Source organism: Heterocephalus glaber, unplaced genomic scaffold (genome assembly GCF_053883595.1).
Source record: "Heterocephalus glaber isolate CG9 unplaced genomic scaffold, H.glaber_assembly_v1.0 deba00001720, whole genome shotgun sequence".
Lineage (NCBI taxonomy): Eukaryota > Metazoa > Chordata > Mammalia > Rodentia > Bathyergidae > Heterocephalus > Heterocephalus glaber.
The window spans coordinates 13482378-13508784 of record NW_028258433.1 but is presented as its reverse complement, the minus strand read 5'-3'; the positions used below and the strand labels follow the sequence as shown (position 1 = coordinate 13508784).

The 26407-nt window shown below is 37.0% G+C and overlaps 1 protein-coding gene across 4 annotated transcripts in view; it reads left to right on the top strand.

Annotated features, from left to right (window-relative positions):
- Nucleotides 1-251: 251 nt before the first annotated feature.
- The window catches only part of Mrps31 (mitochondrial ribosomal protein S31), a 38797-nt gene continuing 12641 nt past the window's right edge, over nt 252-26407 (top strand). For 2 of the 4 annotated variants that reach the window (XM_021257792.2, XM_087199579.1), the window contains exons 1-5: nt 252-447; nt 3834-4115; nt 8469-8627; nt 10126-10263; nt 12650-12729. In XM_021257792.2, coding sequence (XP_021113451.1) covers nt 323-447; nt 3834-4115; nt 8469-8627; nt 10126-10263; nt 12650-12729 — 784 coding nt within the window. In that variant the 5' untranslated portion in view covers nt 252-322. The remainder of the gene's footprint in view (nt 448-3833; nt 4116-8468; nt 8628-10125; nt 10264-12649; nt 12730-26407) is intronic. The other 2 variants (XM_013072000.3, XM_013072001.3) reach the window with 2 other exon arrangements.

Genomic DNA, 26407 nt, shown 5'->3' with positions numbered 1-26407 from the left:
ACTGCCCCCTTTTACAGGTCCCATCGGCAGGTGTTGTTTTGTTTTGTTGTTTTAAAATCACTAATGTCTCCCTCCGCTCGCGCTTGCCCCGTCCGGTTCCGCCTCACCCAGCGCCTCCTAGCAGAACTCAGACGCCGACTCCACCAGTTCTGGAACTAGCGGGCTTGGCCGGATGCCGATGAGCTCGGAACACAGTTACCGACCTCTTGTTGCCCACCGGAATGGAAGGGGAGGAACGCGCCTGTCCCGGAAACGGAAAATAAAAAAGGGGACGTGTTTGTCAGAGGGACGCGTGGAAGGGGTCGCGCTTAGTTTTTCAGCGATGTTCCCGAGAGTCTCGGCGCTTCTACCTCTTCGGCCCCTGTCCCGAGTCCCTTTGCCCCGTGGAAGCCCAGAGGCGTCCGAGGCTGCAATTTTGCCACTTGCTGCTCCTCGCGGAACGGTCAGGTACACATTTTAGAGCTGTTGGCCTCGCAGGTGTTCGTGCAACTCCATCCCCTCCTCCTGTCATTGAGTTACCGTTCTCCGTTTCTCTTGGGTCGATGTTATAACCTGAAAAATCTTAGAAGCCTTTGCTTTAAATCTAAGGAGAGAAATCTTAGAAAGATAAAGTGGCATGCCCAAGGTCAGACAGAGTGCATGGGAAACAGCCACAAGGACAAGTCTGGTCTGTCTTGAGCTGCTTCTGCGGCGTGCCACATCTCATCCCGCACTTTTCGCTCTTATTCCAACTCCAGAAATGAAGTGGGGTTTTTGCCTCCCAAGACTTTGTCCTTCATTTATTCCTTAATGCATTACTAAAAGTGCTTCTGCTGTGGCGGCACTGCTGTTAACGGTCCTGCTGTTGCGGAGCTTGAAGAGCGTGTAGTCGAGTCGGTAATTCAGGGGAAGTGAGGTAGCAGCTGAGATGGCGTAGGTCGCACAGAGTGCTCCATTCACTCAACAAGTAACTTCTGAGAGAGCAAATAGGGGGACCTAGTCCTTGTAGGAGAGGTTCGGGGTATTCTTTCTGCAAGAGACGTCTGGTAAAATCTCTTTGAGGACCACCGTTTGGAGTTAGTCATGAAAGAAACGTTGTTGCGTACTTGTTTGGATATTTTTCCTCTAAGAACTCTATGATTATGAAAACCTTAAAAGCGTTACGTATAGTCCATGCAGAACTGTGTGGGACCAGTTCAGTTTAATACAGTGCTGGAGCAAGTTGGTAGCAACAGCAATGGGAAAGATCAGCTGAATGGAGGCAGAAACTGCACGGGTAGAATAATGTGACAGGCCGGGTTTGGTAGGGTATGCCTGTAATCCCAGCACACGGGAGGCTGAGGCAGAGAGATCCCTGCGCGTTTGAGGCCAGCCTGAACTACATAGCGAGACCCTGTCAATAATAATAATAATAACAGTAATGTGATATGATGATAGTAGTGTGGTTAGAGATGTACAGATTTCAACTGATTGCCTTGGAGGATTAGAGTATCATGAATGTTAGACAAAGAATGGGAAAAAGGTTTGAGAAAGATTTTTAAGTATATCATAGTTTTTAGATACAAACGAATTTTTTGGTAGGAGGCCCATTTGATACAGAGAGTGAAAAATGGAAAGTCAGTCTGAGGGGAGAGGTCTTGAATGTGGTTGTGGGTGTATTACATTTAAGGTGGTAATCACATGCTCTCAGTGAAAACAAACTCAGGTGGAAGATTAGGGCAAGTTTTATTTTAATGTTATGGATTCACGCGACTTTCCTATCATACAGGGTTTTTAAAAATTTATGAATTACTAAAGCAATCTTGGAAGCATTAGTTATATATGAGATTTATTTTCCTGATTGCCACCTGTTAAAATACCTTTACTAACAACTTTCAGATGTAAACTAAGAATTAGAATTTCTAGTATTTTGAGTGATACTATATTGAGGGTCCTGTATCCTGATTGAGGATACTAGTTGTGCAATTTGTTTTTTATTCTAGTTTTCAAGTGTCTTGTAGAACATCTGACATTTTCATAAGCATATTTTAGCATTTTGGGAAATTATTGTTTCTCTTTTATGTAACTGTTCTTAGCTAGACACTGTGGTTTGCTAGCTTTGAGGACTTGATATGTTTTTTAAGCCAGAGTCTGATGCAGGGATCAGACTGCATCAGAATCAACTGAGGTCTTAAAATGCAAATCTGTGAACCTCATTCCAAACTTACAACTAAAGATGTCAGGAATCTATATTTTAAAAACACTTAGATAATTCTTGTACCCTCTAGCAGTGCAGAACTATTAAACTGCTCTGAGCAGCATTTTCTTTCTTTATAAAATAGAAAATTAAAGCCTGCTCTGTAAAAATTAAATAACATAGCTTTGTCCAGCAATGTCAACATCTCAACATGGGAACTTGTTAGAAATGCAAATGTTCTAGTCTCTGCTTACAAGCTACTGCATGAGAATACTTTGGTGAGATAGAAGAATGTCCACCAGGTTACTTCCTGTGCATGTTAAAGTGAGATTCGTTGCTCTAGTGTATTAACTTCATAGAGGTACAGGACCATGAAATTCTTTTTACTAATGTAAAAAGTGCTGAGTATAGTGCCCAGCACAGGGTAGATATTTAGTGAATTGCTTTTTATACATTATTCTGCTTACTGAAAGTAACACATTCATTAATTTTTGAAGTTTTTCAATAGCAAATACTGTGAGGTTTCTAATCCCACAGAATAAAATTAGATATCTGGATTATGTAAAAGTAGGAAATATTTTGTGTGGGTCTGAAGTAAATGTGATCATTTATGTTCTTCTTAAATATATCTAATGAAGAAAGCAGAATGACAAATGTAGCCATTGAAAATTCTCTTTTCTGTTCTACTTTTGTGTAGCTTACTGTTAATTAACATTTATAGGAGGCCATAGATTTGTGTTAGGTGCCTGCACTGAACCCAACAGATCAAACTGATACAGAATTAATCCCATTAACTGAGCTTTGGTTGTTTGCAGGAGGCCTGAAGCCAGTGAACTAAGTAAACTATAAACAACTAAACTGTAGCCACTTGACCGACTGACTAAACTAAAGCCAATTAAATTGTTCTCTATGCTTCACTTCCATTTTTCTGTTAATGTTGTCTGATCACCTTTTTCATTGAAGTTCTCAGAACCTCTTGTTTTAGGAGCTGCTCAACTCACAAATTGGTTTGATTTTGTTCTGCTTTGCTAAAACTCTACTAAATTTAATTAATCTAAGGAATTTCCTTTTTAACCTTACAAATAGTGATTGGTTATATGGCATGTAACTCAAAAGAGAAAATTGATCAAATTAAAACAACACTCAGGAATTTTTGTAAGTAACCTTTCATCATTCATAGAAATTTCATTATTTTAATATTGTTCAGTTATGATATTTTAAAGAGATAGTATAACATGTTAAGTATAAGTCAGATTTGGGTTTGAGAATAGTAAATTATCATTTATTCATCATTTGTTTCCCAACCTTTCTATTATGTTGCACAAAAAGAAAATATACCTCCCAAAGGGCCAACTGATAAGAATCTCAGCACACCTAAACCCAACAGTACTCTAAGCTACCTGACCTTGGCTAAATTATTTTTTATATTTCCTTATCTGCAAAATGGTAGTAATACCTACCTTATGGAGTTGAGGTGGATGTGAAAAAATATACCTAAATTATGTTCACAGGCTAGGCACATAATATATGCTAATACATGGTAAATTGCTGCTGTTCTGGCTGTTAATAAAAGCAAAGACAAGTAGGGTTGAATTTTTAAAAATTTTAATGCAGAAGCAATTTTTTAGTTATTATGTTACTATTTTACATTCTATATTTTATCCTTTTTTTCTTCCAGAACAAAAAATATCCAAAGATATTTTGGTACCAGCAACATGATCAATAGGAAGAACGATGAGAAGTCTGGTCCAGCTGACAAGATTTCTAAAACACCTTCAAAGAACCAAGACATCGTAAAAGAGGATGGGAAAAAAGACATATTAGGCATTATTAAAGGCATGAAAGTTGAATTAAGCACAGTATGTGCACAAACAACAAAGCCACCCAGCAGAAAACCACTTAGAAATGTTGGGGCAGTTGGCAAGCCCCTAAGAGCTCCAGAAGATGCTTCAGAGAAGCGGTAAATTTAATTGTGATTCAAGTGTTCTTTGAAACTAATTCTTGAGACCCCAGTAAGCTTTGTCTTGTAGTAAAAAATATTTTTAATTAGAGTACTTGAGAGATAGTGAATTAAAGAAGAAAAAATATTAGCTTATAAATACAGGGACTCTAATAATTACTTGAGGAATGCTGTTATTGTTTTATATTTGAATAATAAGAATATTTCTTACAATCCAAAGAGAGGAATAGTTATCTGAGGATTCAACACAGTCTCTTATATAAGTGTTATTAACTGCTTTTTAGTTTCCTTTTTAAGCTGTTAATTAACAGATGTATCAGATACATCTTGTTTTAAAGGTCACATCATATCTACAGAGTATTTGCTTGAAATTTTCCATTTAAAACTTCCTCCTAGGATAGAGTTTTAACATGTTGATTCAAACTGCCTTACCTGACTTCTTCTGACCAGAAATCATCAGTGTTTGCAGCTTTTTATGTGGTTTTCCGAGAATATTACTACTTGTGCTTATCAGGAGTACTGTATTTAATTGATTCTTAGTGATATCTTAACATTGTGTTACAGTTTAAATGGCAGTCTTATTTTAATGATTCATGAGATAAGGATTCTTTTTTTTTTTTTTGTACCAGGGAACAAACTCAGGACCTTGCACTTGCAATGCAGGAGGTGGAACCACTGAGCTAAAGCCCAAGCCCAAGAATTCATTTTATAGTGATTATGTCATTAAATGATGTGGTTTATGGCCTTAGGATACCTGTCACTCACTTCACTTAGCAGAACAAACAGATTCCTGTGTCCCAGAATGACTTAATATTTTTATGGAACTTCTCAGTTTCTAATTCTGTCTGAAGTACTGCTGGGCTGGTGGTGCACACCTATAATCTCTGCACTAGGAAGGCTGAAGCAGGAGGATCTTGACTCCAAGTTCAGTCTGGGCTACATAGCTGTCTTAAAATAAACAACACAAAACCAAAAAAAACACCTCTGGAAAGTCTAATTAAGTGTTAGGCAGTAAACTAGGTCAAAGAGCGAGTGCCCATAATAAGTGTCTTCTTCCTTTAGAAACAAAATAGTTACGTACAAGTACATAGGAATAAATGATACACATATATAAATACTCACCAAGAGACTTTTTAGTCTTAGGCAGGAGGATCACAAGTTCAAGCTAAGCCTGGGCAATTTAATGACTTAGCAATATCCTTTATAAACTAAAAAATAAAGGCCTGGGATATAGCTCAGTGCAAAAGCCCTGCGTTCAATAACCAGAACTGGAAAACAAAAGGCTACTTTTTTTTAACTTCCAGATCTGTTTATTATAATTGTGCAATCTAACTATTATAGAGATGGCTAAACTGAGTTGAATGCTGTGGAAAGATTCAGTAAAGGTAATTTTTAATTGTTTTCCAATTAAGTATGAATGAGGCAGACAAAAAATAATTGTGCACTCAGTTTTGTAAGCCTTTAAGTTTTTGTTCTACGTTTCTACTTTAAAGAAATTGAAATTAGAAATACTAGTAGATACACTGGATGTAGAATTTATAAAAGAGGATGAGCACTTGTGTAGCATGCTGGAGGTCCTGGATTTGATCCTCAGTACCACAAATAATAAGAGAAAGTTTCAAAACATATTTTTTTATCAGTGGTTCTGCATTCGCTGATGAGGCATTAGCCCTTTATCAAAAGAGTGGTGAATGAGGTGCATTTGTTTTGAGTTTTATAAAAAGCTCCTTTAAAAGAACCCTCTCCCCTTAAAAGGAATGCCAGGTGCACAGAATTGGGTGAGTCATAATACTGCTTCATGATGCAGTCATCATTGCTCCATACATGACTTACCTTTATTGTTTTCTTTGTACTGTATATTGAAGCATACGAATACAGTTACCATGACTGCATTACAGATTACTCTTAATCAACAGCATAAAACAACCTCTTTTTTTTTGCCAGATGTGGTGGTACACACTGGTAATCTCAACACTTGGGAGGCTGAGGCCAGAGAATCACCAGGACTTTGAGGCCAGCCTGGGCTACATAGTGAATTCGAGGCCAGCCTGAATTACAGAGTAAGACCCCATCTCAAAAAACCCTCAAAACACATTTTTTTAATGTGCACAGATTCTGTGGGTTACCACTAAATGGAGTACAGCAGAGAGGATTAGTTGGTCCTTGTAAGACTGACAAGTCTCAGGGCTGGAATCGGGGTTTGCTGATTCCTAGGCCTGGCAATTGATGCTGACTTTCATCTGGACCGTAACTGAAGCTATTGGCAGTAACACCTCTGTGTAGGCTCTCTATTGGCCTTGGGTCAGCAGAAAGTGAACCAGAGGATTGTGGGGGGTTTTTATGACCTAGCCTTGGGATCAGACTGAATGAACATTGCCACCCTCATTTTGGTCCACATTCATTTTATTTGCAGGGTTTTTTTTTTTAACTCATAGGAACTGCTTAAAAAAATCTGATCTAAGCTGTCATAGAGAGGGACATAGCTATGTAATTTTAAAGCTGTGAACCATCCATGGACATTAGGTAGGGCTGATTCTAAGCTGGGATCTAGAATCATCTGAGGTCAATGACAGAAGCCTCCCCCATTTTAGTTAATTAGAACATTTCAAATTATAAATTGAGGCCCTCAAGGCTCTCACTATCAAGGAAACAGTTATTATAAAATGCAAAGCATGGTGGTGCATGTCTATAATCCCAGCACTCAGTAGGCTAAGGCAGAAAGATCTCTTGAGTTCAAGACTACCAGCCAGGACTACATAGTGAGTTCAAGGCCAGCTTGAGCTATGTAGCAAGACCCTGTCTCAAAAAGCAAACAAAAAGCATGGTCCTAGAAATGAATACTCATCAACATTTTTTGCATTGCATACTCTGTTCAAATACATAAATTAAAATTTGAAAATGAAGTTAACAATTATCAATGAAAGAAATACACTAACTTGGGATGAGGCTTAAGCTTTATTCACGGATCAGTTTTGAAAGAAGCACATTTTCTTTCTTCATTTTTCTACTTCTGTTACTGTCAGAAGTATTGTCACTTCCGAATCTTGGTAAAGTCCTTAAAATCTTTCCAACAATTTCAGAAATTTGGGATCTTTAATTTACATGCTAGTTAGCAAATGATGTGGAAAACCAGGTAATAAGATATTAATTTGGATGCCACACATTAAGATGGAAGTTCTCAGTCAAAAAAAATACAGTAAATTATTTTTTCTATTAATTCAGGAGTACCCTCATTCATGATAGGCAAGTGCTCTACCACGGAGCTATGGCAAGAGTAGTAGCTTTTGAACTTTTTCTTATGGGAAATTTAAGACATGCAAAGTACACAAAATTATATGAACCCTTAAGTACTTGTCGCCCAGATTCAATAGTGATCAACCTTTTACCATTCTAGTGTTATCAATACTTTTTCTGTCTCCTGATTGATCATGATGATTTATGGCTTTTCTTTTCCAGGGAAAATTTACATATATTGAAATATACAAATCTTAAGTGTAGAATTTTGACAAATGGATACATGCAAGTAACAAAAACATTTACCAAGATATGGAATGTTTCCCATTTTCATCTTCCAATCAGTGCCTTCTGTCCTGAGGCAACTACTGTTCTGACTTTTTTTGCAGTACCGGGGATTGAACTCAGGACCTTGTGCTTGCAAGGCAGGCACGTTGCCACTCAGCTAAATCCCCAGCTATTCTGACTTTTTCTCAACTCAGATTAGTTTTGCCTGTTTTGAACTTGGTATAAGTGGAATCATACAGTATTTACTCTTGTGTCCAGTTTTTCATTTGCCCTTCTGTCTGTGTGGCACATCTACCATGTTGGTACGAGCCACATACTATTCCATTGTGTGGGTATCACAACTTAGCCTTTTGTCTGATGTGGTCGACCTTTGGGTTGGGTCCAGTTTGGACTATTAGGAGTAAAGCTTCTATGACAGATTTGGCCACTTTTAAATTTGTTTGCAGTATATATGTTTTCTAAATAATGGCATCTGTTTTAAAAATATTAATTGTAATTTTTGAGGTTTGATTTATTATTGTACTTCAGCCAGTACTAATTAACTCAATTGAGCTTTAGTGTTTCAAAATTTATATAAAACCAGCATCTGATATTTGAAGATTCTTGCTTTTGTTGGAAATTGAAAAATATTTTTTGAGAGAGAGGGTGTGTGTACTGAGAATTAAACCTAGGGCCTCATGCATTCTAAGCAAGTGCTCCACCACTGAGCTGCATCCTTAGCTCTGAATGATAATTTTTTGAATGACAAGTTCTCTTCTCCAAGTCACTTAATTTTTCACCAAGCTGGTGGCATAATAAGCAATCTCTGTCCTTTCTCATTTCCTTTTTCAGAAATGAGCCCTTAAGCCCTGCATTGGTGGCAGCTGCATCTGCTGTTGCAGCTTCTCTCCCTTTTGACAAGCAGATGACCAAGTCGGAGCTGCTTACACGGCTGCAGCAGCATGAGCAATACTCAGTGTCACAGAAACAGGGAGAGAAAGCTAAAATCAGGTCAGTGGAACAGGTGATATCAGAACTACAGTACTTCAGTGCATGCTTACATATCTCAAACAGGCCATTTTCGTGTGTCTAGTGAATACACAAAACATCTATGTTATGTATAAAATACTATACTTCATAAATAGAATTCTAGTAATTGGATTTTTAAAAAAGCAAATATGTACTAATAAAAATAAAATTTAAGGGCTGGGGATTTAGCTCAGTGGTTCCGCCACCTGCTTCACAAGCGCAAGGACCTGAGTTCGGTCCCGGGCACCAAAAAAAACCAAAAATGCTTATATTAAGAAAGTCTTAAGAGAGATTGTAATTTTTTTAAAATAACAGTTGTGGGCCGGGCATTTAGCTCAGTGGTTCTGGCACCTGCCTCGCAAGTGCAAGGTCCCGAGCTTGATCCCTGGTTCCAAAATAAATAAATAAATTAATTAATTAACAGCTGAATGGTTAAATTTTTCTTCTAGGAAGTCAAAATTTGTACTCCTCAAAAAGGGTAAATTCACTGTTGTTTACATAAGTAAATAAATAATAAAATAGTTTCCTGAGAATTAATTTTCTTGGTTAAATCATATGCTGCTTTCTGCACAGTGTAATAATTTCAGACATGTTTCCTTCCCCTTCTTACGTTTGAGCCAAACTCTTTCTACGTATCCCTTTATCTTGTTCCTTTTTGCCAAGTTATACTACTGTTTGCCCAAAGCTCGTAAGTGGTGATATTGCTTCATTTTGGAAAGTAATTTAAATAAATCAGCTATTCTTAAGATGTGTAACAGAATTATATCAGGAAGCTAAAAGGAAAATACAGGTATCTAGACTCTGAGTCAACTCGTTCTGCTTGTATTTGAACAAATACAGCACATAAACACAGGTAAGTTTTTTTAACTTAGTTATTGATGTGATAGACATAGATAGTCACAGTATTTTCCTATCAACTTCTGAATATTAGTACTTTTAATTTAATTAATTTATTTAGATACCAGGGATCGAACTCAGGACCTTGCGCTTGAGAGGCAGACATGGTGCCACCGATCTAAATCCCTGGCCCACTGTATAGTTTTTAGGCTGTCCTTGAATTCATTAGATAGCCCAGCTGGCCTCAAACCTGCAGCAATCCTCCTGCTTCAGCCTCCCAAATTACTGGACATCTTTTAAAAGATAGAAATAAACATAAGTCTTGACCAAGTGTGGTGGTACACACCTGTAATTCCAGTACTTGGGAGGCCGAGGCAAGAGGATAGAAAGTTGGAGACCAGCGTAGACTGCATATCCCCCATCATCTCAAACTCTGTCTCAACACCCGCCCTCAAAACAGTATAAATCCTAAGGGTTTGTGGTATGTGAAAGTTAATATAGGGCATACTTTTTATTTAAACATAGCTTTATGCTGTATGAGTGCATAAAAGTGAAATAATTAAATGCTATGTCTCCTGTTTAAGAAAAGTTTATTGTTGTGTGGCTCAGATTTCTAATTTATTTGACCTTTTTATTATTTCAGTTTCAGTAACATTATATCAGATATGAAAGTTGCCAGATCTGCTAAAGCTAGAACATCAAGACCAGAGCATCAGATTCAGTTTGATGAAGGATTTGACAGTTCTCTTGGACGGGAGATAATAGCTGATCTTAAAAAAAGGTATTCAGGCTTTGCTGTCTATTGGGTTTTGTTTGTGTGGTTTGTTTTTATAATAACTGTAGATTACTTCTTTCCTTGTATATTTATTGCTAATAGGTATTGAGTGTTATGGATGGTTTTACATGTGTCTTCTTACTCTGTAGATATTTCCTAGAGAGAAAGATGTTGTAGGTTTAGCAGTCCTGTATTTTTCTACACCATAAATAAAACATAAACACCATAAATAAAAGACCCTGCCTCACATCTATCCCTACCAAACAGGGCCTCTGATTTAGAATGAGTGGAGCTGATTCAATTCTGAACGAACATTTTACAAGAAGCATTATTTTTCATTCTGGACATGTTTCTAACACTGAATATTTCTATACACTTTACATCTCTGTATCTGGTCTTCCATCATACCTTAGATGAACCCAACATCAAAAAAGGAAAAAAGAGGCCAGGGATTTAGCTCAGTGGTTCTGCTGCCTGCCTCGCTAGTGCAAGGACCCAAGTTCAATCCCTGGTACCAAAAAAAAAAAAAAATCCATATACAATTGAAAGTTATTCTGTATTTACATAAAATTTCTGTTCTTTCTCTTCTTTAAACCCAGAAAGTGACAGTTGGGGAGAAGAAACTAGCTGTCTGGCATGCTCTGGCAAAAACTAACTTGGCTTTAATAGGATGACTTGTCTTTAATAACAGGATGTGCTCACAGTTGGAATGTTTTTGATGTGTTGTGTATTCCATGAATGTTGTTTTAAGTAGAATCTCAGGAACTTGATTTACCTCCTTCCTGGTATTAAATTACTGATTTTATAGGAAGATTGGAAAAGGTAGTCAGCATTTAACATAGTAAGTTCAAGAGGTTAACAATGACTTTGGATGACTATTGAATTATTAATTTGAGGTGATTTAGTATCTGTAATATATTAAAGTGTAGTTGGAGTTTTACTAGGAATACTTAACTGAATCAGTCTTCTTTCTGATTGCATGCAATTGCTTCTGAATAGTATATTATAACTAGATGGTTAGCTGCTGTTAAAAATTAGAAAACAACAAGGGAAAAGCTTAAAAAAATAAGAAAGGGGTTTCTGTGCGTACAGTATATTAAAAAGCCAAATAAAGGAGAAAACAGGGAAGCAGTGGGGAGAGAGCAAGTTGTTCACCCTGCTATGATGTGGGCAGGATTTGAGGTAGCCTGAGAAAACCCAGGCCTGTACTGATTCTTACCTTTAGAGGTGAGTCTGGGAGCTCTGGCTTTGGAGTCACACTGACCTGCTTCAGAGTCTTGGCACTGCTGACTAATTCTGTGACTGGGGCAAGTTTTATAGCCACCATCAATCTGTCTAACCATCTATAAAATGCTGAAAGTATTTCTTGAGAAATAGAAATGTGTCAGCTGTCTAATGTATAGTCTGTGCTAAGCAAATATTCATCCCCTTTTTAATGTGTTCCTCTTAAATTTTCATACTTTACCAAGGCATTCCTTCTTTACTATGAGTTACTTTTATATCTTATCCTGTTTAACTCTCATGCAGTTGAGGGGATCTTGGGTAGGGAAGGAACACGAGCCACTGATGATAGTTCTGAAGCATAAAGGCTTTTGTTTTACAAGTACCCTACATGGGAACCTAGCAGAGGAAAACTTAACAGAGCATGAGATAATTTCATCAAATTTGAATATACTGTTTGTACTTTTTCCAGTTAATTTCATTGAGAAAAGTAGTATGATCCAGAAAAGAAAAAATAGTTTAAAGCTAATTTAAAAATTAGTTTGAAAATTAATTCTCCAGTTTTAAAAATAGTTTTTAATCTGCTGGTATATGTGTTCAAGTAAGTATATAAATTGATGCATAGAGCAGTTGAATAAGATAAGTCATTTTTTAACTCTGACATTAATTTCAACAATTTATAAAGTTATGTGAAGAAAGTTAATCATTATTTTTAAACTGCAGAATGGTTGCTTTATAAAAGGATATTTTATATCAGTGGAGTTTTTTATAACTTTGTAATTAAAAGCATAGTGTTTTCTGCTATTAAAGACTAATGTTGACTTTAACCGCTTCTGTTTTAATCATTCTTTAGCTTTTTACAACATTGCTCCTAAAATTTTATGAGATCAAATTAAAATTATAACAAATCAAGCTAATTGCTTCAGTTAGATATTTTGAAAATTAAGCTGCTTTAACTGGCTTGTTGTATTGTGAAGGAGAGATTTTAAGTGCTGTTATCAGTCCTAAAAACAGCAATTTACTAAACATTTGGTGTGGGTACATGGAATTACTTTTAATTTCTATATGGAATATTTCATGTAAAAAGGGTTTTTTGTTTTTTTTTAATCATAAACAGTTTTTGTGGACAGTATATAAATATCTTACTAAAATGTGTTTTTTTCATTTTTAGTCTTAAGAAAGATTTATTCAAAGGGAAGAGACTTAATATTTTTGATATGGAGCAATTTACTGAAGAAGCACCTCAAACAGGTTTGTTAAGAAAAATTGCTATATCTCAAGTGGAGAAACATTCTGTCTTTCAAAGATTTTCTCAGTGTTTTGATTGCATGATAGTTGGGTATATTGATATTCTGTCTTGTCATTGGCTTGGATCCTGCTTATGAATGTAGTTGTTGATATAGCTAGCCTTGGTGAGGTTCCTCCCCTTAAAATGTCACATTTCTGGCCTGGGATTTAGCTCAGTGGTTCCGACGCCTGCCTTAAAAGCACAAGCTCCCGAGTTTGATCCCCGGTACCAAAAGAAAAAAAAAGGTCACATTTCTTGGGACTTTAAGGGGTCGGTATTCTTATCGGAATAATCCAGAGGGATAGACCACTACTAATTTGGGTTAGATCATAAATGATCACCAATCGCGTTCAGGAAAATACTGTGTTCTTCCACAAAAAGCTATAGTTCCTGCTTTTAGGCAACTATATCCAGAGTAGGAGGCAGCATTTGTACAAGTAACTTATTGGAGTTATATAGTGAATATTCAGGAGATGGGAAGAACACTCCAAACATATTTAGCAAAATTTTAGTGGTTTTTTTTTTACACATGGTTACTCTTTGTTTTTTGTTTTGTTTTGTGAGACAGGGTCTCACTATGTATTTCAGGCTGTCCTTGAACTTGGGGCAACCCTTCTGTCTCAGCCTCCCAAGTACTTGGATTACAGGTGTGTGTCACTACCCCTGGGCACAGTCATAGAATAATCTTTATTCTTGTTCTTTATCCTTTCCCTTGCTTTAAGCAAGATGTCACATCCTTCAGAGTCTCCATTTTAAGTCTCATCAAGAGACATGAGTACCGTATCCTCTTTCTGAACACTAAATTTGCTTTCCTAATAAATGAAGAAGCCAACACAAGTGGTTTCCAGCTTACAAACAATGCACATTTGTAAAGAATGGAGATTACCTTTTGAATCTTGGTAGAAATAATGTTGCTCATAAAATCAGTTCTCCTGGAGCCAGCCTGCCAGGCTCCGTTAGTCTTATAATCACCAACTAATATAAGCATCTGATTTTCCCACTATTCAATGAATTCCTTGATATTAGGCAGTAGGTCTCATTTATGTTTGTGTACCCTATAGCACCTACCCAAGAGACTTACAAATAATAGGAATTAGTTACCTTAGATCTTAAATCTTTTTTGAACAAACTGAGCCATAAAATATATATCCATAAAGAAAAGGTGTTAATTCAATTCAGTTTTGTTTATTGGAACTGAAGGCCAAGCTGAAAGAACAACAGCCTTCTTGAATTGTGAAAGCTGCATTCTGTTGTGTACAATGAAAAGGAAATGCACAACGCATGGGCCTAGAGAGGAAACCCATCTCTCTGCTCCCAGGTGAATCTGTTAAGCTTGCCTCAAAGAGGAATTTGTCAGGACAGCTGCTGTTTCCCACCTAATAAGCAGCCAGGGGGATTCTGGAATGAACTATCTTATTTTTAAATTGTAAGTCTTTTCCCTAAAGCTGAAACAAACTAGCATACTGACACTGAAGTTTCAGTATTTTATAAAACCAGTGTAAGAAGCTGGGCATAGCTGGGCAGAAGGATCACAAGTCTGAGTCATACCTGGGCAACTGAGTGAGACCATGTCTAAAAAAGAAAGAAATAAAGGACTTCCAGGAAGATGGTGGAGTGGGGAGTGGCAGAAAAAGAGCTTCTCCAAGATTGATGTCCTTATACTGGAATATAACAGCAAGAGGAGGAGGGAAGTGGGTCCCCAGCACCCAGGAAGGATCTGAGGCAAGAATCGAAGTCTACAGGGAGAGTGAAAAGAGAGACTTTAACGAAGAGTAGGAGTACTAAGCAGCGCTCTCTCCCAGAGTCTGGACTCTCAAAGATGGAATGGTGGGCCAAAACTGCAGACACACAGTAACTACGGATGACCCCAGAGCCCTCCATGGAGAAACACACCAGTGGAACAGAGCAGTGGACAACCCAGACTGCAGCAGCTAGTGAGTTAATCAAGTTCAGACCTCACCCAGGAGAGGGTGACTGGCTTGTAGCCATCTTGGAGAGGGCCCTACTAAGCTTGAAACTCAGAACAGTTGCAGGCAGACTCCATCTAGTGGCTTCCAGTGCCTCAGTACGGAGAACTCAGGGAGCAGAGTTCAAGCCAGCAGGAGACACATAGACTGTTGTAGGCTTGAAGAATCTGGTTCCAGCCTGATATCCAGAATCCAGCCTGAACTTCAGAGGAACTAAAGGGGCAGGCTGGCTGGGATTATTATCCACTACCCGACAGTGATCCTGCATCTAGCTTGCTGGGATCAATCACTTTGACTCTGGACTCTGTTGTCCACATTGCCTAACAGTGACAGCAGAGACACACCTTGAATTGGACGTTTTTTGGGTTATCTTTTTTCTTTCTGTTTTTCCTTCTTTCTAGTTCTTGTTTTGTGTTTTTTTGACTGTTTGAATACAGTTTCTAGTTTTTTGTTCTGTTCTGTTCTTGATTTTATTATTTCCTTTTCTCTTTCCTGTCTTCTTTACCAGTTTCCTAAAGTTTGTCCTCAAGCCTTGCTTCTGATCTCTTCCTCTTCTTTTCTGTTTTTTACCCCCTAACCTTTTAAGTCTTCTCCCCTAAGGGTAAAAAAAGCCATATTAAGGGCTGCAATATGTCATTTCCTAGGCTGTGTTTGATGCTATTATTTTTGATTGTACGACATTAGCCAAGGTGACATAATTGTGCTAATCAGTTGTTCCTCCTGGTATACCAAGACTGAGATTGCCTAAGTGTTGTAAAAACTTACAGACCGGTGCCAAAAAACTGGCAGCTGGGCCAAATGGGTAGGAGCTTCTCATCCCCAGTATAAAGATGAGGTAGGATCCTACAACAGACTCAAAACGCAAAAGCTAGCTACACCTGGAAGATGCATCTGAAAAGTAGTCATTTCCTAAGGATTCTGAATATGGGCAATAAAGCTACTTGCCATAAGCAGTTTACAAGCATCAACTCAGGAATCAATCTTAAAAAAATAGAAAATGAGAAAACACTTAAACAAGATGCAACACCCACAGACTTTCAGCTCACCAAAGGCAAATCCCGGAGGCAATGAAGTGAAATAATCTAAAAGCCATCCACCTAGACTCTCTGAAGTTGTAACAAAGCAGATGAATGAGGCTCTAAAAAAAAAATCAGAGCAGAAATAATTTCCCAGATAACTATACAGAAGCTGACCAGAATGAAAAATATAGGTAAGAAAGTAGAGGAGCTCAGGAATGTGATGGAAGCCATGAAAACAGCATTGGAAAGAAATGGAATCCATGAAATAGATTCAAACAGATATCCAGATTAAAAACTCCATTGAGATCGTGGTGCATGCCTGTATTCCCAGCATTTGGGAGGCTGAGGCAGGAGGAAGTTCAAGGCCAGCCTGGGCTACATAGTGAGTTCAAAGTCAGCCTGAATTACATACCAAGACCTTGTCCAAAGGAGGAAAAAGAGAAAGAAAGAGAGAAAGGCTAGGCTATTGTTGTACAAATTATGATCAGAGACTTTTGTGGTCTCAGAACACGAGCAGTGTTAACTAATTACAACTTTTTTTCTGGTACAATGAACTTGAAATTATTTGAGTTCTATTTCATCAAAATTTATAGTAGTATATCAGACTCCTCAAGTGGCGGCACTTCAAATTGGGCTATGGAGGGCAGGTTGCCAGAGTGCGGGATTTAAGAAACTGAATTAAAAAGTAATGAATAGAAAATGTGGAGAGCAGCTCAGCCGGTCCCAGCACCTGGAAGGAAGCTCCTCCACTGCTATCCCAGGCTCCTAGGGCCAAGAAGGTGAGCCGGTCCCAGAACCCGGAAGGAACCTCCCCGTCTTCATCCCAGGCTCCTAGGGCTGTGAAGCTCAGCCAGTCCCAGCACCCAGAAGGAAGCTCCCCTGCCGCCATCCCTAACTCCTAGGACAGAGAAGCTGAGCTGGTCCCAGCACCCGAGAAGGAAGCTTCCTTGCTGCCACCCCAAGCTCCTAGGGCACAGAAGGTGAGCTGTGTGGGCGCCAGAAGCACCCCCCCCACCCCGTGGAAATGAGAAGACACATAAACAAGCCTCAAAAACAGACTTCCAGATCATCTACAGCAACCCCAAAGGGAAACGAGATGGAACAATCTGATACTCAACCACCTGGACGCTCTGAACTGGCAACAAAAGAGGATCTGGGAAAAATGAAATCAGAAATAATTACTCAGATAACAGCAAAGGTTTTGCTCATGATGCAAGACATGATTAATAAATCTAGAGAGGACACAGATAAAATAGAGGATCTGAGGAATATGATGGAATCCCAACATAGGAAACAAATGGAATCCATAAAACAGATACAAACAGATTTCCAAGAGATTAAAAACTCCATTGAAAGTCTGCACAGCAGAATGAACCAATGTGAGGATAGAATTTCACTTATAGAAGATAAGATTGCAGTTAGTGAGGAGGAAAAGAAAAATTGCTTTAAAATTGTAAGGGAACACGAGAAATCAATCCAGCAGCTGCTAGATGATGCAAAGAAGAATAACAAGACTGATTGGAGTCAATGAAGAAATAGGAGAGAGTGCAGATGACATAAAAAAACTCTTCACAGAAGTGATGGCAGAAAACTTCCCAAGGAGGGGAAAAGAACTTGACATACAGATAAGTGAGGCATATAGGACTCCAGCTAGCCTTAATAAAAAAAAATCTACAGATAGGCATATAATAGTTAGGATTCCAGAAATCCAACAGAAGAACAAAATTCTACAAGCAGTGAGAGAAAAGAAACAAATCACATACAAAGGAAAGCCCATCAGAATCACAGCAGACTTCTCAATGCAAACCCTCAAGGCAAGAAGAGCTTGGAGTGATGTATTTCAAGCCCTAAAGGAAAACAGCCTCTAACCCAGATTGATGTACCCTGCAAAACTATCTTTCAAAATTGATCGAGAAATAAGATACTTTCATGATAAAGAGCACCTCAGGAACTTCATGAACATCAAACCAGCACTTCAAAAAATGTTAGACAATACCCTAGGAAAAGACAATGAGGATCACAACCCCGGGAAACCCAGCAGAATGAATCCATTGGGTGTGACAAATTAAACACAAAGGGGGAAAATCCAACAAAAAGAAAAAGTCATGACAAGGCTTTTAAAACTTTGACTTCATCTCCCTAATGAGTATATAATTCAATCTTATTATTGTACTGATTAGTATTTTTCTGATTCTAGAATTGCACACCATTCCTTGTGCTATACTGGATATTTATCATCTTCTTATGTCTACATTTTAATTGAGTTGTCTATTAATGAGCTGTAAGAATTCTTTATATATTCTAGTCATAGATTATATGCGTTGTAAATATGGTCTGTTTAAGGACTACTTTTCATTTTAATGATGTCATTTAAAGTTCTAAATTTTGATGGAATCTCATTTATCAATATTTTTCTTTTATACATCATGTTTTTTGTATCCTAGGTAGTTCTTGCCTACCCTGAATTCATAAATATTTTCCCTTATAATTTCTTCTTAAAGTTTTATACTTTTAGGCTTTCTTATTTAGGTTCATAGATCCCTTCAAGTTATTTTCATGTATGGAAATAAAGGGTTGAGGTTAATTTTTTATATTCGGATACCAGGTGTTCTAGTGCCGTTTGCTGAAAACACTATCTCTTCCTTGGCTCTTGAATTGAGTTTATATTCTATAAAATGCTAATGTTAAATAATCTTTCAAAACTCAGTGGACCATATATGTGTGGTTCTATTTCTAGATTCTCTGTTTTATTCAAATGATCTATATGTCTTTCCTTACACCAACACTGCCTTGATTACTGTAGCTTTAGAAGAAGTCTTAAAATTGGGTGCTAAACGTCTTCCAACACTGTTTTTGTTTTTCTTTTTTGGCTTTTCTGGGTCCTTTGTACTCCTACATAACGTTTAAATTTCAATATTCAGTTCTTCATTTCTAGCAAGTATACACAGACCTGAATTTTTATATATACCTTGTGTTTTCTAATCCTGCTAAATTCAAGTAAAAGTTCTAGGGGCTCCTAGAGATTTCTTAGTATTTTCTCTGTAGATGATCATTTCATCTACATATAAAGATTTTGCTTCTACCGTGCCAATCCTATCCTAGTTGTGTCATTTTATTGCCAAGACTATTTTGGTTTAGACCTATGTTTCAAGGTCTAATGAACAGATGAAGAGTAGGCATATATGCCCTTGTTCCCCACTTTAGGGAGAAAGCATTGTATCTTCTCCATTCATAGAAGGAATTTTTGTTGGAAGTATGGAGCACATGCCTTTGATCTGTTGAGAAGGTTCTGTTCTACTTCTAGTCTCCTGATAGCTTTTACCGTGAACAGCTGTAGAATTTAGTCCAATACTCTTTCTCCAACTAGTGACAGGATCATATGGCTTTCTCCTTTCCTCTGTTAAAATGATGGCTTTTGGGGGTAGATCTTCCAATGCTGAACCACCACTGCCATCCCTATAACAAAACCACTTTCTACATCCTGCCAGATCTGACTTCTAAGAGTTCGTTTTGTTAAACAAATTTCTATGTTCATACTTTTTTCTTCTATTATCTTTATCCAGTTTTAGGATTAGCACAATGTTGAGTTCCTAAAATGGAGGGAGAAGTGTTCCTTCTTTTTTCTCCTTTAAATGTTTGATATAATTTATCAGTTAAAATGTTTATGAGCCTGCTGTTGTCATATAGGTAGGTTTTCAAGCTAGGAATATACTTTCTTTAATAGGTGCTATTCAAATTTTATATTTCCTCCAGAGTTAGTTTCATTAATTTGTCTTCTAAGTTACTTAGAAGTTGTCAAATTTATTTCAAAAAAGATTTTTGTAATATGCTTTCTATATCCTTTTAAATTCTGTAAAATCTGTGGTAATGTCTCCTAGATCTTAATATTGTAATTTTAAAAATATATAACTGATAACAGGAAGGAAAGGTCTAAAAGAGCAGGGGAATTGGGAGTGGTAGGGGAAGGGAAGGGAAAAAAGGGAAAGGAAAAAATATGAGAAGAGGAAAAAAATGGAAACAAGGTCTTTGCAAATAGGGAAGGGTGGAGGGGGTGAAAGGAGGGCAAGGGAAGGGGAAAAAAAATAAGAACCATTTTATACCTAAAATGTACCAACAAAGTTAATGGGGCGGGGGGGAACCCTGTTCTCAGAAGTAATGGCAGAAAACTTCCCAAACAAGGATGAAGAATTTGACATGCAGATAAGTGAGTCATATAGGACCCCAATTAGCCATGATCAAAAAAATCTTCATGGCATATAATAGTCAAGATTCCAGAAATTCAACACAAGGACAGAGAGAGTATTAAAAGCTGTTAGAGAAAAGAAACAAATCACTTTTAAAGGAAACCCCAAGCAGACTTCTCAATACAAACTTGCAAGTCAAGGAGAGCTTGGAGAGAAGTATTTTAAGCCCTATAGGAAAACAAGTTCCAGCCCAGATTGATGTGCTCTGCAAAACTATCCTTCAAAATTGATGGAGAAATAAGATACTTCCATGACAAAGAGCACCTGAAGAAATTCATGACCACCAAACCAGCACTCCAAAGTGTTCTGAAAGGATACTGTAGAAAGAGACAATAAGGATTACAACTCCATGAACCCAAAAAGAATGAATCCACCAGGCAAGGCAAGAAAATAAACAGAAAAGAAAAGCCAACAGCAGGAAAATAACATGACAGATAAGACAATACATATCAGTTATAACCATCAATATTAATGATCTCAGTTCACCAATCAAAAGAAACAGACTGTTAGAATGGATCAAGAAGCAAGGCCCAACAATATGCTGCACACAAGAAGCATTTAATTGAAAACAAATTCATAGACTGAAAGTCAAGGGATGGAAAACATTATTCCATGTGACAGGAACCCAGAAAAAAGCAGTAGCTATTCTATTTACAGACAAAGTGGATTTCAAGCCAAGTCTGATTAAAAAAAGACAGAGAAAGTCACTACATCCTGGTAAAGGGAACAATCCAAGAGGAAGATAAAACAATCTTAAATATATGTATGCACCAAATAGTGCACCCAACTATACAAAACAAATATTAATGGACATAAAAAATCAAATAAACACTAATACAGTTGTAATGGGGGACCTCAATACCCTATTGTCACATACAGACAGATCAACTAGACAAAATCAACAATGAAATATTAGAATTGAACCAAACTTGAATGAATGGACTTAGTAGATGTGTACAGGCTGCTCCACCCCACAACATGGCAGAATACACATTCTTTTCAGCTGCACGTGGGAGTTTCTCCAAAATAGACCATATACTAGCTCATAGAACATGCTTAATTAAATGGAAAGGAATTGAAATTATCCCATGCGTATTATCAGAGCATAGTGCAATGGAATTGGAAATCAGTGGCAAAACAAACCAGAAGAACTTCATAAACACATGAAAATTAACACCCTCCTGAAAAACTGATGAGTCACAGATGAAATTAAAGAAGTCAGTTTGTGCAACTAAATGATAATACAACATACTGGGACTTATGGGACACAATGAAAGCAGCCCTACCAAGGAAATTTGTACTGGTGAATTCTGATAGATGATGCAAAGAAGAATAACATAAGATTGATTGGAGTCAATGAAAAAGCAGGAGATAGCACAAATGACATAAAAAAATCAGGAAAATAGAATGGGCTCAAACAACCACATGTTGAACCTCAAGCTTCTAGAAAAAGAAGAGCAAGTCAAGTCATTCATGCAATTAGGAGTGAAAAGGGAGAAATCACAACAGACTCTGCAGAGATCCAGATCATCAGTGCCTACTTTGAGAACCTGTATTCTAATAAGATAGAAAATGCAGGGCTGGGGATTTAGCTCAGTGGCCCCACCTCTGCCTCAAAAGCACACCTGAGTTTGATCCCTGGTACTAAAAAAAAAAAAGAAAGAAAGAAAATACAGAAGAAATTGACAGATTCACACATATGAATTATCAAAACTGAATCAAGAAGATATCAAAATTCTAAATAAACCAATATCAGCCAATGAAACTGAATATGTAATTAAACTACCAAGAAAGAAAAGCCCTGGCTCTGATGGATTCCCTGCTGAATTCTACAAGAAATTCAGAGAAGACCTAATGCCACTACTTCTCAAACTCTAATGAAATTGAAAGGGAAGCAGTACTCCCAAATTTATTCCTGGAAGCAGGCATTACCCTGATTCCAAAACCAGAGAAGAATCTAATCAAAAAGGAGAATTATAGGCCATTCTCCCTACTGAACATAGATGCAAAAATCCTCAATAAGATACTGGGCAAACAATGCAGCAAAACATCAACATTATATTCCATGACCAAGTTGGATTCATCCCAGAATGATGCAGAGATGGTTCAATGTAAATCAATAAATGTAATACACTATATTAACAAAGCCAAGGACAAAACCTATATGATCCTCTTAATAGATGCAGAAAAAGCATTTGACGAGGTCCAACATCCATTCATGATAAAAACACTACAGAAAATTGATATAAATGGACTTTATCTCAATGTGATAAAAGCCATCTATGACAAACCAACAGTCAACATCATATTACATGGAAAAAAACTGAAAGCTTTCACTCTAATATCAGGAACAAGAGAAGGATGTCTACTGTCACCACTCTTGTTCAATATAGTTCTGGAATCATTAGCCAGAGCGATTAGATGAGAAACAAAAGGAATAAGGCAGGAAAGGAAGAAGTTAAATAATCATTATTTGCAGATAACATGATACTCTACATAGAAGACCACAAAAACTCCACCGAAAGACTTAGATTTAATAACCAAATTCAGTGGTGTAGCTGGATACAAAGTCCACCCTGAAAAGTCAGTAGCCTTGCTGTACATGAATGATAGAATCCCAGAGGGAGAAATTAGAGAAACAATTCCTTTCACAATAGCAACAACAAAAAAATGAAATACCAAGGAATCGATCTAATGAAGGAAGTAAAAGACTTCTACATTGAAAACTACAGTACTCAGAAAAAGGAGATTGAAGAGGATATCAGAAAATGGAAAGAGATCCCTTGTTCTTGGGTAGGAAGAACCAATATAGTGAAAATGGCCATACTTCCAGAACTATTGTACAGATTCAGTGCAATCCCAATCAAAATCCCAACAGCATATCTCACAGAATTTAAAAAAAAAAAATCCTAAAATTCATTTGGAACCAGAAGAGACCTAGAATAGCAAAGGTAATTCTGGGCAACAAAGGTAAGGCAGGGGATATCACAATCCCTGACCTAAAATTACACTACAAAGCTACTGTGATAAAAAAAAAAAACAAAAACAGCATGGTACTGGCAAAAGAACAGACATGAGGATCAGTGGAACAGCCTAGAGGATACAGAAACAACTCCAGACACACTCAGCCACCTTATCTTTGACAAAGGAGCCAAACACCTTCAATGGAAGAAAGATAGCCTCTTTAATAAATGGTGCTGGAAAAACTGGCTTTCCACATGCCAGGGATTGAAACTAGACCCATATCTTTCACCAAGCACTAACCTAAAATTGAAATGGATCAAAGATCTAAATATTAAAACAAACACTAAATCTGCTTGAAGAGAGAATAGGCAGAATGCTTCAGGACATAGGAGTGGGCAAAGACTTAATGAAGGAAACCAAGACCACATGGAAAATACTACCAAGAATAAACAACTGGGACCTCATCTTATTAAAAAGCTTTTACACAGCAAGTGAAACCACCAACAGAGTGAAGAGACAACACACAGAGTGGGAAAGATTTTTTACCAGCTATTCAGATAAAGAACTATTATCTAGAATATATAAAGAACTCAAGTTAGATCCCTGAATTTAAAGACCCATTGCAAGAATGGGCATCTGAAATAAAAAGACACTTCTCAGATAAAGATTTAGAAATGGCAAATAAAAATATGAAAAAATGTTCAACATCACTGGTAATTGGAGAGATGAAAATTAAAACAACACTGAGATTCCATCTCCAGAAAGAATGGCTGCTATCAAGGAATCAGCCAATAACAAATGCTGGAGGAGCTGGGGGGAAAGAGGAACCCTTCTCTGTTGGTGGGAGTGCAGACTGGTGCAACCACTGTGGAAATCATAGTGGAGATTTCTCAAGAAACTAAAACTAGAGGTTTCATTTGACCCAGCTATATCTCTTCTTGGTATCTTCCTGAAAGAATTAAAAGCATCATACCGCAGCGATATATGCACACCCATGTTTATAGCAGCACAGTTTGTAGTAGCTAAATCTTGGAAACAGTCCAAATGCCCATCAGCAGATGAGTGGATGAAGAAGATGTAGTTTTGTTATAAAGTGGAGTACTACTCTACTATAAAGAAGGATGAGCTTCAGACATTTATAGCTAAATGGGTGAGCTTTGAGACCATATTCTTAAGTGAAGTAAATCAGACACACATATTTATTTATTTATTTATCCCATTAAGTTTATTGGTACATTTTTGGTATAAAATACAGTTACATTCATCATTGGGATCTTGTAGCATTACATGAGTATCTTGGTTCTTATTTTTTTTCCCCTTCCCATGCCCTCCCTTCAGCCCCTCTACCCTTCCCTATTTGCAAAGACTTTGATTCCATTTTTTTCCTTTTCTCATATTTTTTCTTTTCCCTTTTTTCCTTTCCCCTACTCCTCCCACTTCCCCTGCTCCTTTAGACCTTTTCTTCCTGTTACACAGTATCATTTATACATTTTTAAAATTACAATATCAAGATCTAGGAGACATTACCACAGATTTTACAGAATTTAAAAGGATATAGAAAGCATATTTCAATAATCTGTTTTGAAATAAATTTGACACCTTCTAAGAAGTACCTTGGAAGACAAATTAATGAAACTAACTCTGGAGGAAATACAAAATTTGAATAGCACCTATTAAAGAAAGTATATTCCTAGCTTGAAAAGCTACCTATATGACAACAGCAGGCTCATATACATTTTAACTGATAAATTATATCAAGCAATTAAAGCAGAAAAAAGAAGGAACACTTCTCCCTCCATTTTAGGAACTCAACATTGTGCTAATCCTAAAACTGGATAAAGAAAATAGAAGAAAAAAGTATGAACACAGATAAAAATTTGTTTAACAAAACAAACTAATAGAAGTCAGATCTGGCAGTATGTAGAAAGTGGTTTTGTTATAGGGATGGCAGTGTTGGTTCAGCATTGGAAGATCCACCCCTAAAAGTCATCATTTTAACAGAGGAAAGGAAAAAGCCATATGATCCTGTCACTAGTTGGAGGAAAAGTATTGGACTAAATTCTACAGATGTTCATGGTAAAAGCTATCAGGAGACTAGAAGTAGAACAGAACCTTCTCAACAGATTAAAGACATGTACTCCATACTTCCAGCAAGAACGCCTTATATGAATGGAGAAGATACAATGCTTTCTCCTTAAGGTGGGGAACAAGGGCAGATATGCTTACTCTTTATCTGTCTGTTAAACTTTGAAACCTAGGCCTCACCAAAATAGTCTGGCAATAAAATGACACAATTAGGATAGGATTGGCAAGGTAGAAGCAAAATCTTTATATGTAGATGAAATGATCATCTACAGAGAAAATACTAAGAAATCTCTAGGAGCCCCTAGAACTTGTACTTGAATTTAGCAGGATTAGAAAACACAAGGTATATATAAAAATTCAAGTCTGTGCATACTTGCTATAAATGAAGAATTGGATATTGAAATTTAAAAGTTATGTAGGAGTACAAAGGACCTAGAAAAGTTAAAAAAAAAAAAAACAGTGTTGGAAGATGTTTAGTACCTAATTTTAAGACTTCTTCTAAAGCTACAGTAACCAAGGCAGTGTTGGTGTAAGGAAAGACATATAGATCATTGGAATAAAACAGAATCTAGAAATAGAACCACACATATATGGTCCACTGAGTTTTGAAAGATTATTTAACATTAGCATTTTATAGAATATAAACTCAATTCAAGAGCCAAGGAAGAGATAGTGTTTTCAGCAAACGGCACTAGAACACCTGGTATCCGAATATAAAAAATTAACCTCAACCCTTTATTTCCATACATGAAAATAACTTGAAGGGATCTATGAACCTAAATATGAAAGCCTAAAAGTATAAAACTTTAAGAAGAAATTATAAGGGAAAATATTTATGAATTCAGGGTAGGCAAGGACTACCTAGTATACAAAAGACATGATGTATAAAAGAAAAAAATTGATCAATGAGATTCCATCAAAATTTAGAACTTTAAATGACATCATTAAAATGAAAAGTAGTCCTTAAACAGACCATATTTACAATGCATATAACCTATGACCAGAATATATAAAGAATTCTTAGAGCTCGTTAATAGACAACCCAATTAAAAAGTAGACATGAGGTGATAAATAGCCAGTACAGCACAAGGAAAGGTGTGCAACTCTAGAATCAGAAAAGTATTAATCAGAACAATAACAAGATTGAATTACACACTCATTTGGGAGATGAAGTTAAAAGTTTTAAAAGCCTTGTCTTAATTTTTTTTGTTGTTGGATTCTCCCCCTTTGTGTTTAATTTGTCACGCCCAATGGATTCATTCTGCTGGGCTTCCCGGGGTTGTGATCCTCATTGTCTTTTCCTAGGGTATTGTCTAACATTTTTTGAAGTGCTGGTTTGATGTTCATGAAGTTCCTGAGGTG